General features: G+C 40.6%; 1 protein-coding gene across 1 annotated transcript in view; it reads left to right on the forward strand.

Moving 5' to 3' along the window:
- Window positions 1-13,840, forward strand: part of MICAL2 (microtubule associated monooxygenase, calponin and LIM domain containing 2) — a 183,195-nt gene that overhangs the window by 140,171 nt on the left and 29,184 nt on the right. The window contains exons 27-28 of the mRNA XM_089521194.1: window positions 1,625-1,770; window positions 6,981-7,058. Of these exons, the coding sequence (XP_089377320.1) occupies window positions 1,625-1,770; window positions 6,981-7,058 (224 nt within the window). The remainder of the gene's footprint in view (window positions 1-1,624; window positions 1,771-6,980; window positions 7,059-13,840) is intronic.

The following is a 13,840-nucleotide window of genomic DNA, read 5'->3' on the forward strand; positions in this document are numbered from 1 at the left end:
TAGTCTGTCATAGCAAAAAATAATTTTTAAAAATCTATTTATTTATTTAATTTATATCCCATTTTACTCCCAGTATGGGACTCAAGGCAGCTTAGCTTTAAGGTGACACTTGGCTATTATTTTAAACCAGTGTTTTAAACTAAGGACTTTATCGCACACAGCTTTTTAAACGTTCCGAGGTCCAAATGCTAACAGAACGGAACGGATTTTATCGCATAGCCTCATTAGCGAGACGTTTTCACCCGGTTCTTGTTCCGTTCCGTTCGCGTCAAATGTCCCCGACAATTCTCTTCTGTCCTCCCTCTCCAGTAAACGTTACGACAACATAAAATCCTCTGTGTGCGATATCCTAGGTGTCCCAATTGCATCCCCATCCGATCCCTACAGTTAGGACGTGCCATGAGACCTCTCCTCCGGACATCTCTTCCTTTGCCAATTTCCCTTCCAAGATGTGATACCGACTTGAATTCCTCAAAATTACAGAACATCTTGTAGACATTTCTTTATATCAAAAATTCAGCAGGATTCAGTGTTTGATACCAGAAAAAGATTTGATGGAGGTAGGGTTGCCATAATTGTCCACTAAAACCTGGGACAAATTGTAGAACAAAGCTCAGCCAAAAATGTAGGACATTTAAGGAAAATGTAGGACCATAAATGTCCTATATTTTTTCCTACAGTGTGGTCTAGATTTTGTCCTACATTTTGTCCCAGTTTTTAGTGGACAATTATGGCAACTCTAGATGGAGGGACATTGTAGAATAGATATTTTAATATGGTAAAGTTCTTATTAGTAACCCCCCACCCTATTTTGATAACAATATTTTTTCTGGAGGGTAAGTAACTATTAGAGGATGAAACATGGGAAATGAAATGCATGGAATGTGAATGTTGGTGGCAGCTATACATTTACAAGATTATTTCCTTGGACACTAAATGTAAGGTGGTTACATGTGAACTGCACAATAGTTTTAAAATTAACATGTTTAATTCTAAAGCATAATGTGATTACATGTGTTTTATTATTGTTACCTATTGGCATCTAATTAAATTGTCAAATAAATATTGTCAAATATTGTATTCTTTTTGAAAAATAACTGGTAGATAAATGTCCTCCTTCTTCTCCGTTCCTGCTTCATTATCAGGAAATGGGAGATGGTATGGACAAGGACCAAAACATGAGGATCCATCATAGCACAGAACATACAGGGAACGAGACTGCCCCAAGCTCCCTTTGAAAAGCACACCCAATTTTCTTTCCAAAGTACGCATGCACAGAGACAGGGGATGGTCGGGGTGCGCTCGGGATGGGACCTGGCTGTGCAGTGATATCCGTCCACAGCAAGGTCCTAAAACGACAACAGGTCGTGCGGTGTGCGATAGCAATATTCTTTTTGCGTTCACATACCGCTAAGAACACTTAATGCGATAGCGTTCGTCGTCAGCCCGTTTCATGATCTGTCCGCCTCGTTAATAAGAACGGAACAGGAAAACTGTGAGTGTGATAAGGTTCTAAGTTACTGAGAATATTTAAGTTACAAACACCCATGCGTACCCTGTAAGACTTATTACCCAAAGTTGTGAATTCTGATAACAGGTATTTCTCTTTCCCTTTTCTTCTTAGCTCAGAAGTAGAATCTGATTTTTATGGTTATTCCTCCATGTCTGAATTTAATGAAGGGCCATTGCCTGAGCTGAGGAGACCACTGTTATCAAACACAGATTTGGAGAAGGAGAAAGAATTCTGTGCAAAGTCCAAAGCTGCAAATGGTAAGTTAATTTAAGCAGCAAATATTTGTGGCTTTAATACACCGTTCACCCAATCAATGCCAACAAGGTGTCCTTTAAAAGCTGATGGTGACCAGAGAGTGATGATGTAGTTTAGTTTTTAAAGATACTTTTACCTTTTAACTTTGAGGATTTGAGATTCTAAGTTCCTCCATGCAGCTTCTTGATCCTGAAAATTGAGGTAACAGGACAGCTGAGCTGATGGCAATCAGAAGTGGAGTGAGGGGTGGGAAAATCTGTCAGTTTTGCACTGGGACTTTTTATGCAGGGACGTAGCCAGGATTTTGGGAAGGGGGGGTTGTCCAGACTAAGTGCCACTATTATAATGGGGCTTGGGTGCGGCGGCGCAGCAGCAAGCACCATTCATTTTTCTAACGAAAGGGGGGGTCCGGACCCCAAGAACCCCCCCCCCTTGGCTACGTCCCTGTTTTACACCTCAAGTTCTTTCATCTTGCCAAGAAGGAGGCAATGTTTTTGGAGTCCTGAAAATCATGGATTCCGTTCCTTGGTGCCTGTTGGAACCATTAGTTCCTGCCCCTGTTCTGACATATTTCTCACTGCCTATCCACATACATGTAGCTCCTTGTAGGGAGCAGCAGCATCAAAGCCACCAATATCACATCTGGCCTGGGCCCTATAGCTCCTATTGACAGTCCTGAATAGGAAGGAATTGGCAAATGTTGGCACATCCTTCAAAAATGATCTAAAACAGAATCCTTTATTGTCAGTCAAACCCAGTGGTTACAGCTATTCCCAATATAGAGAGGACTATGTTGTACCTACCTGGTGTTAGAGATAAGCCTATCAGGGAAGAAAAATAGCAACCCTCTGCTAACATGGTTGAACAAAACAAGATTCACCCCCATGCCTAAATTCTGTTGTGACTCCTAACTAGAGAAGATCAATTGAATCAATGAGATTTTCCTACTTGTTGACTTCCTATCCACCAATTGATTCAATGTGTCTACTATAACTGGGACTAAGAAAGAGGATTTCTGTCCCAGATTCTTAAGTATTAAGCTCTCAAAAATGTTTTTAAAGTCTCTGTTCAACCCCATCTGAAGAAACCTGCCAAGAAAGCCCCATGATAGTTAAAATTAGGGTCTCCATAAGTTGGAAACAATTTGAAGGCACACAACAACAACAACAATTAAACAAATAGATATGTCCTAAATATGAAGAAATGTGCAAATTTTGACAAATTCCTATCAAAATTGAACTAAAATTCTTATCCAGGGAGGAGGGTACTGTGATGCTGAACACCTTCATAGAATACATTTTCACTGTTGTTGTGTTCATTGAAACCATTTCTGACTTATGATGAGCTTATGGTGAATCTATCTTGGAATTTTCTTGGCAAGATTACTTCAGAAGAGATTTACCATTGCCATCCTCTCAGTAAGAGAACATGTGATTTGCCCAAGATCACTCAGTGGGTTTCCATGGCTGAGCAAGGATTCAGATCCTGGTCTCCAGAGTTGCCCAATACTCAAACTACACCTCTCTTTTAATAATTAAATGCAACTGCACTCTATATGTGTATGAATGTGCAGGTTTAGTGACATTAAAAACATAATACTGACAGACATCTGAAGAGATATTGTTCTTTTTTCTTATAACAGAGTCTTGTTTTCTTTCATAATGCCTAGATATTTCAGTTGACCTGTCCTTGCTCTGTAACCACAGGTTTCCAGATAGTATTACCTTTTAGCCAAACTTGTTCAGAGGAACATTAGGTGAAGTTTTAGTGGAAAGTTCTGGCTGTGCATTGCAAAGATATACTTGCAGAACAATTACTTGATAAAAAATGTAATATTTTAATCCAAACACCCCAGGCAAAGAATCTTGTATGAATTAAGTTACTGTTTTAGTAAATATTAACTTTTCAAATGCAACAAAGAACCCAGCTGAGATGCTTTGCTAAAGATACCCACGTGAAAAAACAGTCACAGATTTCCCTTCTCCCACACATTTTGTACAAATAAAGTTAACTTTATTTCAAGATTTGGTTAAGTTCAGAAAGTTGTTCTTATCACCTTCCAGTTCTCTTATCAACATACTCTCCACTGTCATCTGCTGCTTCACATGGTACATCACGTATTTTCCCCTTACTTGCCCTCAGTTTCACTCCTTAGCAATCTTATATCTGCGTCCTTCCCTCACATTGCATATTTTTCCACATCCTCACTTTTGCATTGAACGATATGACCAATTTTTTTTCCTGAGCAATAAATTATGTTTGTTGTTTTTGCTCTATTCCCATGGGAATGTTCTTGTTGATGAATAACTTCTACTAAAGAAGACAATTGTTACATTTTCTCCCTTATTTACTTTTTCTGATGTGAAAGCACCCATGCAAGAGAAACAATAAGAGCTATAGAAATGGCTTGCACAAATGAGCTCTTGTGGTGTTAATAATCTAAAATGGAATGGCCATGCAAAAGAGAGGAGGGATGGCATGTTTTAGAGAAGCACTGCTTGGTAAACGTTGCCCTCTAGTGGTTAATGAACCTTTAACTACTAATCCACTTGCCCACTGAATGGCTTTAAACTGCAGTGTCTAAAATGTATGTGATAAAAGAGAAAGTACAGTACTTTGTTTTATGCAGCATACTCTGCTACTTAAAACAAAGTGTTAACATTCGCATGATCATGATGTTCACAAGTGAAGCTAAATGTCTTCAACCCTCTTTTTGTGTCTCTGTATGAAAATTGTTAATGGAAGATGTCCTCTCTAGGCATTGTAGCTTTATATTACCATGATAGATGGAGGAGGAAAAAGGAGAGGAGTTGTGCAAAAATGGCCTGAATTGCAACACTCTCTGTGCCACTTATTCTGGGATCATGAGAATCTTTCATGGTCGGCTTGGAATTGTCAGAGTGTTATAGAAGGCTTGAAACATGGATGTTGTGGAAGGCAAGGTCACAGAATTTCACTCCTGGATCAAGTAGTAGAATATACCTGTATCCCAAGGCTGGATTAAGGGGTGGATGTGGGACAAGGGATGGAAGAAATATTTGCACATTTTTGAATCACATAAAAAGGCAAGGGGATCTCAAGTACAAGGAAACCCTGACAAAGAGAATCTTAGGCATGGCAAAATACTTTGCCATTTTTTTAGACAAAATTTATCACACTAGTTTTTGGCATGCACAGAAAAGTGATTTCTGTGTGCAGGATAGAGGCGTTTTATACTGCAGAAAAGCAAGTTTGTTTTTTAACAGAAAAATTAATATGGTTTTCCCACAAAAATTCCACATATTTTCTTCTGGGCAGACTAATCCCTCACCTGCAGATAATTCTTGGAAACTGCACAGCAGGGACTAAATTGTGTGACTTATTCATTCTTGCTGCTGAGAAAAGGTAATGATGAAGCTTATAGTCCCATTTGGGGCCCTGGAGCAGCTCCTAAAACAACTCCCCCCACAGACACATTTCAGGGTTGGCTTTGCACTCAGGTTGATCAGGCTCAGTATGGCAAAATGAGTCTTTCCTGGATCCAGAAACAGACCCTTTCAGGCTTAATGGAACAGCTAGCTGTAGACAACTGTGTCCCAAATGTGATCACCAAAGCCAGAGTCTCAGGCAGCATATCCTCCAATGATTCATAGAGGGAAACCAGAACACTTGTGGCCAAGCAACATCAGAAGATGATAAGATGGCAGAAGCTGTTAAACAGAAAGAACAGACAAACGTGGAGACTCTGCAGCAGTTTGCTTTTGCCTGAGCCTATTCAAAAGCACAAGACTCTCCCCTCTCCCTTCACAGAGTTTCTGCACTTTGAACTCAGTTTGCAGCAACTGAAGCAAGCTGTGGACAGAAGGGAAAGTGGGACTAGGAGAGAGAAACTAGGACAATTTTAAAATGTTGACAAAGTGGGATGACAGAGGATTAATTGAGACTGTTGGAAAGTATGAGGCAGCAATAACAACACACCTCCTCTTCACTCATATCACAGCTGGGAAATGGTGCCAGGGTCTGTTAGGGGATGTGGAAGAAAACACTCCTAGCTCTTGAGGAAGGCAGCATTTTTATCTCTACGGAATCATGGTACAAGAAGTTTGTGTGAATATGTCCACAGTACATGCAGCAACATGGATCCTCTAGCCTTTGAGAACCCATATGTATTTGTCTCTATTGTATCACTGACATACCCTTCAACTGTCCCAAATTGGCAGTGATAGGCCTGTTACAGACAGCCAAAATAAAGCTGCTTCGAGTCACAGTGGAGGTATGGTGTTTCAATGATGCATGCATCCTAAGAGTCCAGAAGTCACACCAAAGCCACACTCCAGCCCTAAGGACTGGAAGGTGGCTTTGGTGCAGCTTCTGGACTCTTAGGATGCATGCATCATTGAAACACCATACCTCCACTGTGACTCGAAGCAGCTTTATTTTGGCCTGTCTGTAACAGGCCATAGTCTTGATTAACTTCTTCAGCTGCTTTTATAATGTCTGAGTCAGCAAAAGGGAGAGGAATGGGGTAGAACCTTGCAAAAGTAAACTCCAGCTTCTCTTAGCTTGTGTGATTGTCCTCATTAATAATTATGGCCATCTTGACTACACTCTGATGTTACCTGGCTACACAGTCCCAGTCTCCAACTCTGAAAAGTTGGAGGGTATGCATTGATGATCTAGCCCTGGGTCTTTCTAAACAAATGAGGTATCTCGTCTCCAGGGACGTAGCCAGGATTTTAGGAAGGGGAGGTCCAGACTAAGTGCCACCATTATAATGGGGCTTGGGCGCAGTGGCACAGCAGCATGCACCATTCATTTTTCTAATGGAAGGGGGGGTCCAGACCCCAAGGACCCCCCCTTGGCTACGTTCCTGTCATCTCCTTTGTACAGGCAGCCCTTAGGATCCCTACATTTAACTTGTGGGACCTCCCAGAAATTCTTCAAAGCCCTCCCCAATTAAAAAAAATCAGACTGATTGGGGGGTGATTTTCAGTCCCCAAATTGCCCCAAATGTCTCCAAACCACCTGATAAGGCAACAGTTTTCCCCTCCCCTGAACCCTTCCACATACCCCAAACAGACAAAAATAGAAAAAATATTTTCTGCCAGAGCTGACCAAAATGGGTTCTGGAAGTTTCATCACCCAATGAAAGGCTAAGGGCCTGTGTTATTTTAATGCAAGTCTTTTGTAAAGGATTTTTTTAAAGTCTCTTTTTCTCTCTTTTTTAAAAAAGCTCTGCAACGAGCCTATAGTCTTCGAGATTCTTCAACATCAAAAAAATACCAGAGCTGGAAGAAGAAAATTCAGTCAAGTAAGATAGAGCACAATAATGTTTCTTCATCATCATATATTCATTTTGCTGTATTCGTGATGAAACTATTGTTAACTGATAGCCCAAAGCTGTGTCACACAAATGTGTGTTTTATTTTTATGTTTAATGTTTTAAAAAAAAGTTTGACAGCAGAAAGAGAAAGACCCTAATCCTTTCCCTTTCAGCTGTTTTTCTTATTCAAATTACTCCCCAAGCAATCTTTCAGGAATTCAAGACTAGCTTGTTTGTTCCCTCACAGATCACTCTGGTATACCTCTGGCTGAATATATCTGTCTAAATTTATATTCTGCCACTAAGATCAAGGTGGTGTATATTGCTTTTCTTTTCACCATTTGATTCTGATAACAGCCCTGAGAGGACAGAGGGAAATTCATGGACCCAAGGTAACCCCAGTGAGTTTCATGGTTCAGTGGGGACTTAATCCATTTATTTTTCAAGTCTCAGTACAACATTCTAGCTTCTATATAAGTGCCTCTGCACTATAGAAATAATGCAGTTTGACACCACTTTAACTGCCATGGATCCATGTGACAGAGTCTTGGGGTTGGTAGTTTTGTGAGGCATCAGCATTCCTGTACAGAGAAAGCTAAAAGCTAAAAAACCTTGCAAAACTACAAATTCCAGGATTCCATAGGATGGACCTACAGCACTTAAAGTGATGTCAAACTGCATTGTTTTACAGTGTAGGTGCACCCCATGACTGTCTCTCAGGATACTCTCAGTACTATTTGATGCTGCTTTACTGTCTTCTATCGAGTGGGCTACACAGAGGTCCTGTATTCAACTGTATTCATCTAGTTCTCTCAGCACCATGGGAAAGATAGTTCTGAGGTGCAGAAAACCTTTGAATCCACTGTATATATGCATTCAGAGCATTCAAAGCATCCACCTCTGATATTTTTCCTGTCAGTCCGTGCTGTCATTACTGTAGCATCCACAACAAATAGTTCATTTTTTTCTTTTATTTTTGTAGCCTCTATGACTGAAGACCGTAAAAACCTCATTTTTGTACAGCTGCACTTTTAGTTGACTGGCTAAAGAGCAAACAATTGGCAAAAACCTTGATCTTTCCTTAAAGGGAGAGATGTGCAGGTGGCTGACCTACTGCCAGCTCACTTTTCAGCTTGCTCTTCCTAATTAAATGTTTGTTTAGGCATTTTGCCTGTTAATTTTTTCCTTCAATTTTGTATTTAAAACTCCCACACGTATCTTGCAAAGAATCTCCAGAGGGAGCTAAAAGCCTGCTGGAAGGAGGTAGTGAATCTTTAAGATCATGTCACAACCTCTTTAGCTGGCTAAAAACTAATTTTAAGGCTTTTTGGAAGCCTTAAAGGCAGTATTTTCATTCTTTTTGCTCGCGAGCAAAAGATCCTATGCTTTAAATATCTGTGTGAAATTCAAGTCATCTTGGTTACAAATAGAATGTATAACACTGTCACTTGTCGTGGAGGGGGATTAATTTGAGTTCAATTTGGATTTCTTGCCTCAAATGAGTGCATTTCATGGTGTCAGTATTGTCAATACTAAAGAGAGCTGTATTTGCTTCAAGGTTGAATCTACACTGCAAAAGTAATGCAGTTTGACACCACTTTAATTGTCATGACTCAGTTCTGTGGAATTCTGGAATGTGTGGTTATTTGAAATATTAAACTTCTCTGTCAGAGAGATTTGGTGCTACAACAAACTACACATCCCAGGATTCCATAGAGAGGAGCCATGACAGTTAAAGCACTGTCAAGTGGCATTAAATGTGCACTGTGAAAGTAGGTCGTGAATCTCTTTCTATAGTCACATTAGGTGCAGATTGCTCTTTATTTGGGGTCAGACAATCAATCAGTCTTTCTATCAGTTTATGATGAAGCAGAGTTTCAAATGTTCAAGTGCTTATGTCAAATGCATTTATTTACTCCCCCTGGAATGCAAGCACCTGTTCATACAAAATTCATAGTGGTTTGCTGCTGTCACATTATTCAACTTTTTTATTTAAGCATTTATCTGGGAAGAATGGGCTAATGATAAAGCACAGAAGTGTAAGAGAAGAGAAACTCATACTATTGCTAGAGTATTTAACAAGATTGTTTCCATTCCACCCCCATTTTTTAAAAAGAAGATATTCTAAAGTCAGAAGACATGCAGAGAAAAGCAACCAAATGGATCACCAGGATGGAAGATCTTTCCATTACAGAAAGGGTGCAGACCCAGAGCTGTTTATTTCAGGAAGGAAAAGATGACTAGGGGAACGGGACCTTAACAAGGAGAGCAGAGAGAAAAAAATATTTCTCTTTCTCATTTCTAGAAGTCAGCATCAATCAATGGAGAGTAGTTGATAATAGATTAAAGACAGGCAAGATATTTTTTCACAAATGAAACATACACATCCATTAGTTTGTGGAATTTGCTGACATAAGATGTGATAGTAGTGATAGCCACTGGCTTAGTAGTCTTTAAAATTACATGTGTTAAAAGGTTAGGTTTTATTTGTACATATTGATCATCATAAATACAGCCTCCAGGTGCAGAGGTCCTTTTTCCAAAGCTTGGCAGTAATGTGTTATGAGTAATTATGTTACCTGTAATATATTATTTTTTGTAGTAATGAGGGCATGATTATATTCCTTTTGCAAATAAAACAATAACTGTGCATATACTCCCCTCTGTATGATGAGTAATGTTTAGTTGTTACTTTTTAGCTTTTTTGTGAGAAATGCTTTTGGGTTCAATTTAAAGGCTCCACCCCATGCAATTTAAAGCTTATTTTTGTAAAAGGGTACTTAAAATTGTCTGTAATAGTAACAAAGTACCAGGGGATGGAGTGCTTTGAAAGGAAAAGTAATAATTTAGAAAAGCAAAACATTTTTGAAAGGCAACTTTTCGAGCTTTGGATCTTGTTCAGGATACCTGCTGTTAGAGGTTTACTGTTATACCTTGTTGATGGCTGACCATTCTTGGAAACCAGGTGATAGACTAGACAGAAATTTGGATTAATCCAGCAGAACTGTTTTGTGTACCTTCTATTCTTAGAATTCTAAGATTTAACCAAGAATCTACAGTCCGCCCTTCCATTACGTGGGGATCCGTTTTGGACCCCACCCCCACATAAGGGGAATTTAGCATATGCTCAAGCCCCATTTAAATGAATGGGGCCCATGCACATGGCGGCGCAGCGGAACAGCAGCGCACGCACGCCACAGGTGTGCACGCCGTTATCCTTTCAGGGGGTAAGGAAAACCCTTCTTCCAGAGTGGCTTTCAGCATATGCTGAAAGCTGCATAAGGCGCACCTGCGTATCACTCGGGGGCACTGTAGTTTACATATTTCTTGTCCGAAAAGAAGACCATGAAAAGCTGGAGAGGTTCAGACTGGGAAGTCTGAGGGCAACACATACACAGAGTGCAGGTGTATATGCCAGTGGTGTGTCATCTGTATGATTTTAATAAATAGGTTTTAAAACCATATTTATACCTTAAAACTAGCCCTAGGCTTGGTAACAAAGGCTGAAAGACTTGTCTCAGCAATCAGCAATGGGCTTCTGGATGGTTTATGGCTTTAACAAAATCAGGGATTGGATCATGATATTCCTGAGATGGGTGGATGGAGAAGTTTGACTGGGAAAACAATGGGGGGTAGGCAGAGGGAGGTTGGCATACTGCCTTAAGTATGAAGAGATCCTTTTGTCTCAGGTTTGGAGAGAAAATGCAGATTGCTTGGCGGAAGGAAGAAGCACTTTAGATTTGATGGTTTTGTTTATCTAGATGGCCACATGACTTGGGGGAAATTATCTTTTTTTTCCTGAAAATTTGACCTAGTTTTCCTGAATGGTCATGGATCTCTCAACAGCATGCTGTCTCTAGGTAATTTAGAAGGATGTATCTGCATTATGGTCAAGAGCCAAGTAACCATTTTAAGATCAGCACTCCAGATTTTTATTCAACCATCAGTTCATCTTTATAGTTCTGAGTTGTTTCTTCTACTTGGTTATTTGTTCCACGTCTTATTCTACTTGTTTGTTCTATTCTGAATATGTGGACTGTTTTCTTGCATTTCACCTGGGACTGAAGATTTATAGAATACAACCTACACATTGTGTAGGAGAACAAAACACTATGCAAGATAAGAGTGAGCTATTGTTTACATATGACAGGTGTAAGGAAAGTAAAGAACGATCCACATATTTCTGGAGGATCTTTTCCCAGACTTACCATGGAACCCTACTGAAATGAACGATCCCAGCAAGTTGACCATAGAGTCATGCCCCAGAGATTGCTAAGGAGAACACCTCCCTAGCATTTCTAGGTTCTCTACCATTATTCTATGATCAACTTCCACCAGAATCATACCATAGAATCATGCTGGCAGACCTAGAAAATGCCTAGAGTGAACATATTTTTTTGGACATGGATAAGGGAAACTGCATATATTGGTTCCACAGAGGCTGGATGGCCATCTGTCGGGGATGCTTTGATTGAGAGTTCCTGCATAGCAGGGGGTTGGACTGGATGGCCCTTGTGGTCTCTTCCAACTCTCCGATTCTATGATTCTATATGGGGATCATACTGTACTTACATCGGAGCTGGCTCTACTATTACACAGTGTTGCAATGGCCTCAGGGAATAGCTTTGGGGACTTTCTACTAGGCTCTAGGTACAATGTAGGTTGATTTGAACAGGTGAGTGGTGCCTCAGCCTACAAAATGTTTTGAGTGGGCTTTATGCTTTTTACAAGGAGATGAATTTGGCATCAGACTGTATGGTTGTGAAAGTTTGCAAGATCCAGGCTGTACCTTGGATCTTTCAGGGAAAAGCTGAAATAATTATTCTTGTTTGTCAGTCCACTGGATTTGTAATAACATGTATTTTGATACATGTGTTGATTTTATCCAAAGCTTTACAAATATTTTCTGCATTCATTATGCTGTTGACAAAAATACATCTACAAATTCAATATCAAGTTATGTGATCCAAGAATCCATATTGCAAGGGAAAGCATCATCTCTCATGTTGTGAAGAACAAAAAAGCATTGCTTCTATTACATTTCGGGTGTTGTTTTTTTCAAAGTCTTTGACAGCTGCTGCTTTTGTCCCCTGCTGAGCTTAATTGGCCCCACCAGGAGCAAAGCACAGTCATTCAGTCAATGAAGGGAAGAATTGGTCTTGAATTCCATTGTGTAAAGGGCTGAGCTTTGATTAGAAATAACAGAACAGTCAAAATTCTACCACACCACACCATTCCTAAGATGCAATTAGAAAAGCAGATGCAACTTCTTAATGGCAGGCTGATGGTGATTTCTCAAATAATAGTGTTACTCTTGTTGAGGCAAGATGAAAAGACTGGCCTCACTAACAATCAGGGGATCTAAAAGCTGGGGTAGAAGTCAATAATTGGATACTGAAGATCCAATTTGGAATTTCAAGAGGAAAAAGCCCTGGAGAAGTTTGATGAAAAGTCAATAATTTTCCATAAAAGTATGCCAGTGTGATGTAGTGGTTAGAGTGCTGGACTAAGGCTTGAGAGATTGATGCTTTGGTCTCTCCTGAGCCATGAAACTCACTGGATGACCTTGGGCTGCATTCTCTGTCTTGATCTATCTCACAGTGTTGTTGGGAAGATGAGGAGAGGAGGGAAGAGCCATGTATATCTCCTTGAGCTTACTGGAGGAAAGGCTGGATATAAAAGCAACCAATAAAAGATAATCTAGGTCTTCCCTTCTTACTGGGGATCCCAACTTGAACCCAGCAGCAACAGAGACATGGAGAAGGGAGATGGCTGTGTGCTCTATTTTCTTAGATAATCTGGAGACACACCGGTTCCCAGGAATGTCCAATTCATGCTGGCCAATCAGATGGCCATGTTTTAATATTTGAAAATGTTTAAATATTTGAAAGGATGCCATATTGAGGATGGAATGGGCTTGTTTTCTGCTGCTTCAGACACTAGGACATGGCGCAATGGATTCAAACTACAAGAAAAGAGATTCCACCTCAACATTAGGAAAAACTTCCTGACAGTAATAGCTGTTAAACAGTGGAACATATTCCCTCAGAGAGTGGTGGAAGCTCTGTCTTTGGAGGTTTTTAAACAGAGGCTGGATTGGTTGAGGGTGCTTTGTTCATATTTCTGTTTCTTTCGCTATAAAATCCACATGCCTGATCACATAGTCACCATATTTGGAGTGTTACATAATGGAACTTAGGCGTGTTACAGACGCGCAAAAAGTACATACTAGGTACGTACTAGGGTTAGGAAAGGGCGTCCTTTCCGGACACTCTAACCCTAGTACGTACCTAGTATGTACAAAATGGTGGCACCCATTCTACATGGGCACCACCATTGGGACGTCACAACCGCACCGCCTCCAAACGGAGCAGTGCGGAAGTGACATCCTGGCGCCCTTTCCACAACGCTGGAAGGAGCTCCGAAATGGAGCTCCTTCCAGGTTTGTGTCACTGGGCACAGCCTTTACACGGCTGCACCAGCAACACAAATGAGAAAGGGGCCAAGCGGCCCCTTTCTCTTCATCCCCGCCACTGTCGAGTGTCCTTGGGGCATGAAGCCCCAAGGACACCCCTTTCCAGGCCGCAGGGAAGCGGCCTTTTGCCGCTTCCCCACAGCCTGGAAAGTGGCGGATTGGGGCCTCAGAGGCTGCCGCTGTGACAGCTGAGGCCCCAATCCGGTGGGGAAAGGGGCAGGAACAGGTCTCCCCAAAAGAGCGGTATGTAAACCAACTAAAATAAAAACTAAAGAAAGTTTTGAGATTTAATCAA

The sequence above is a fragment of the Sceloporus occidentalis genome, unplaced genomic scaffold, assembly GCF_023333645.1.
Source record: "Sceloporus occidentalis isolate IW3139 unplaced genomic scaffold, rSceOcc1.0.p SCAF_4, whole genome shotgun sequence".
NCBI lineage: Eukaryota > Metazoa > Chordata > Lepidosauria > Squamata > Phrynosomatidae > Sceloporus > Sceloporus occidentalis.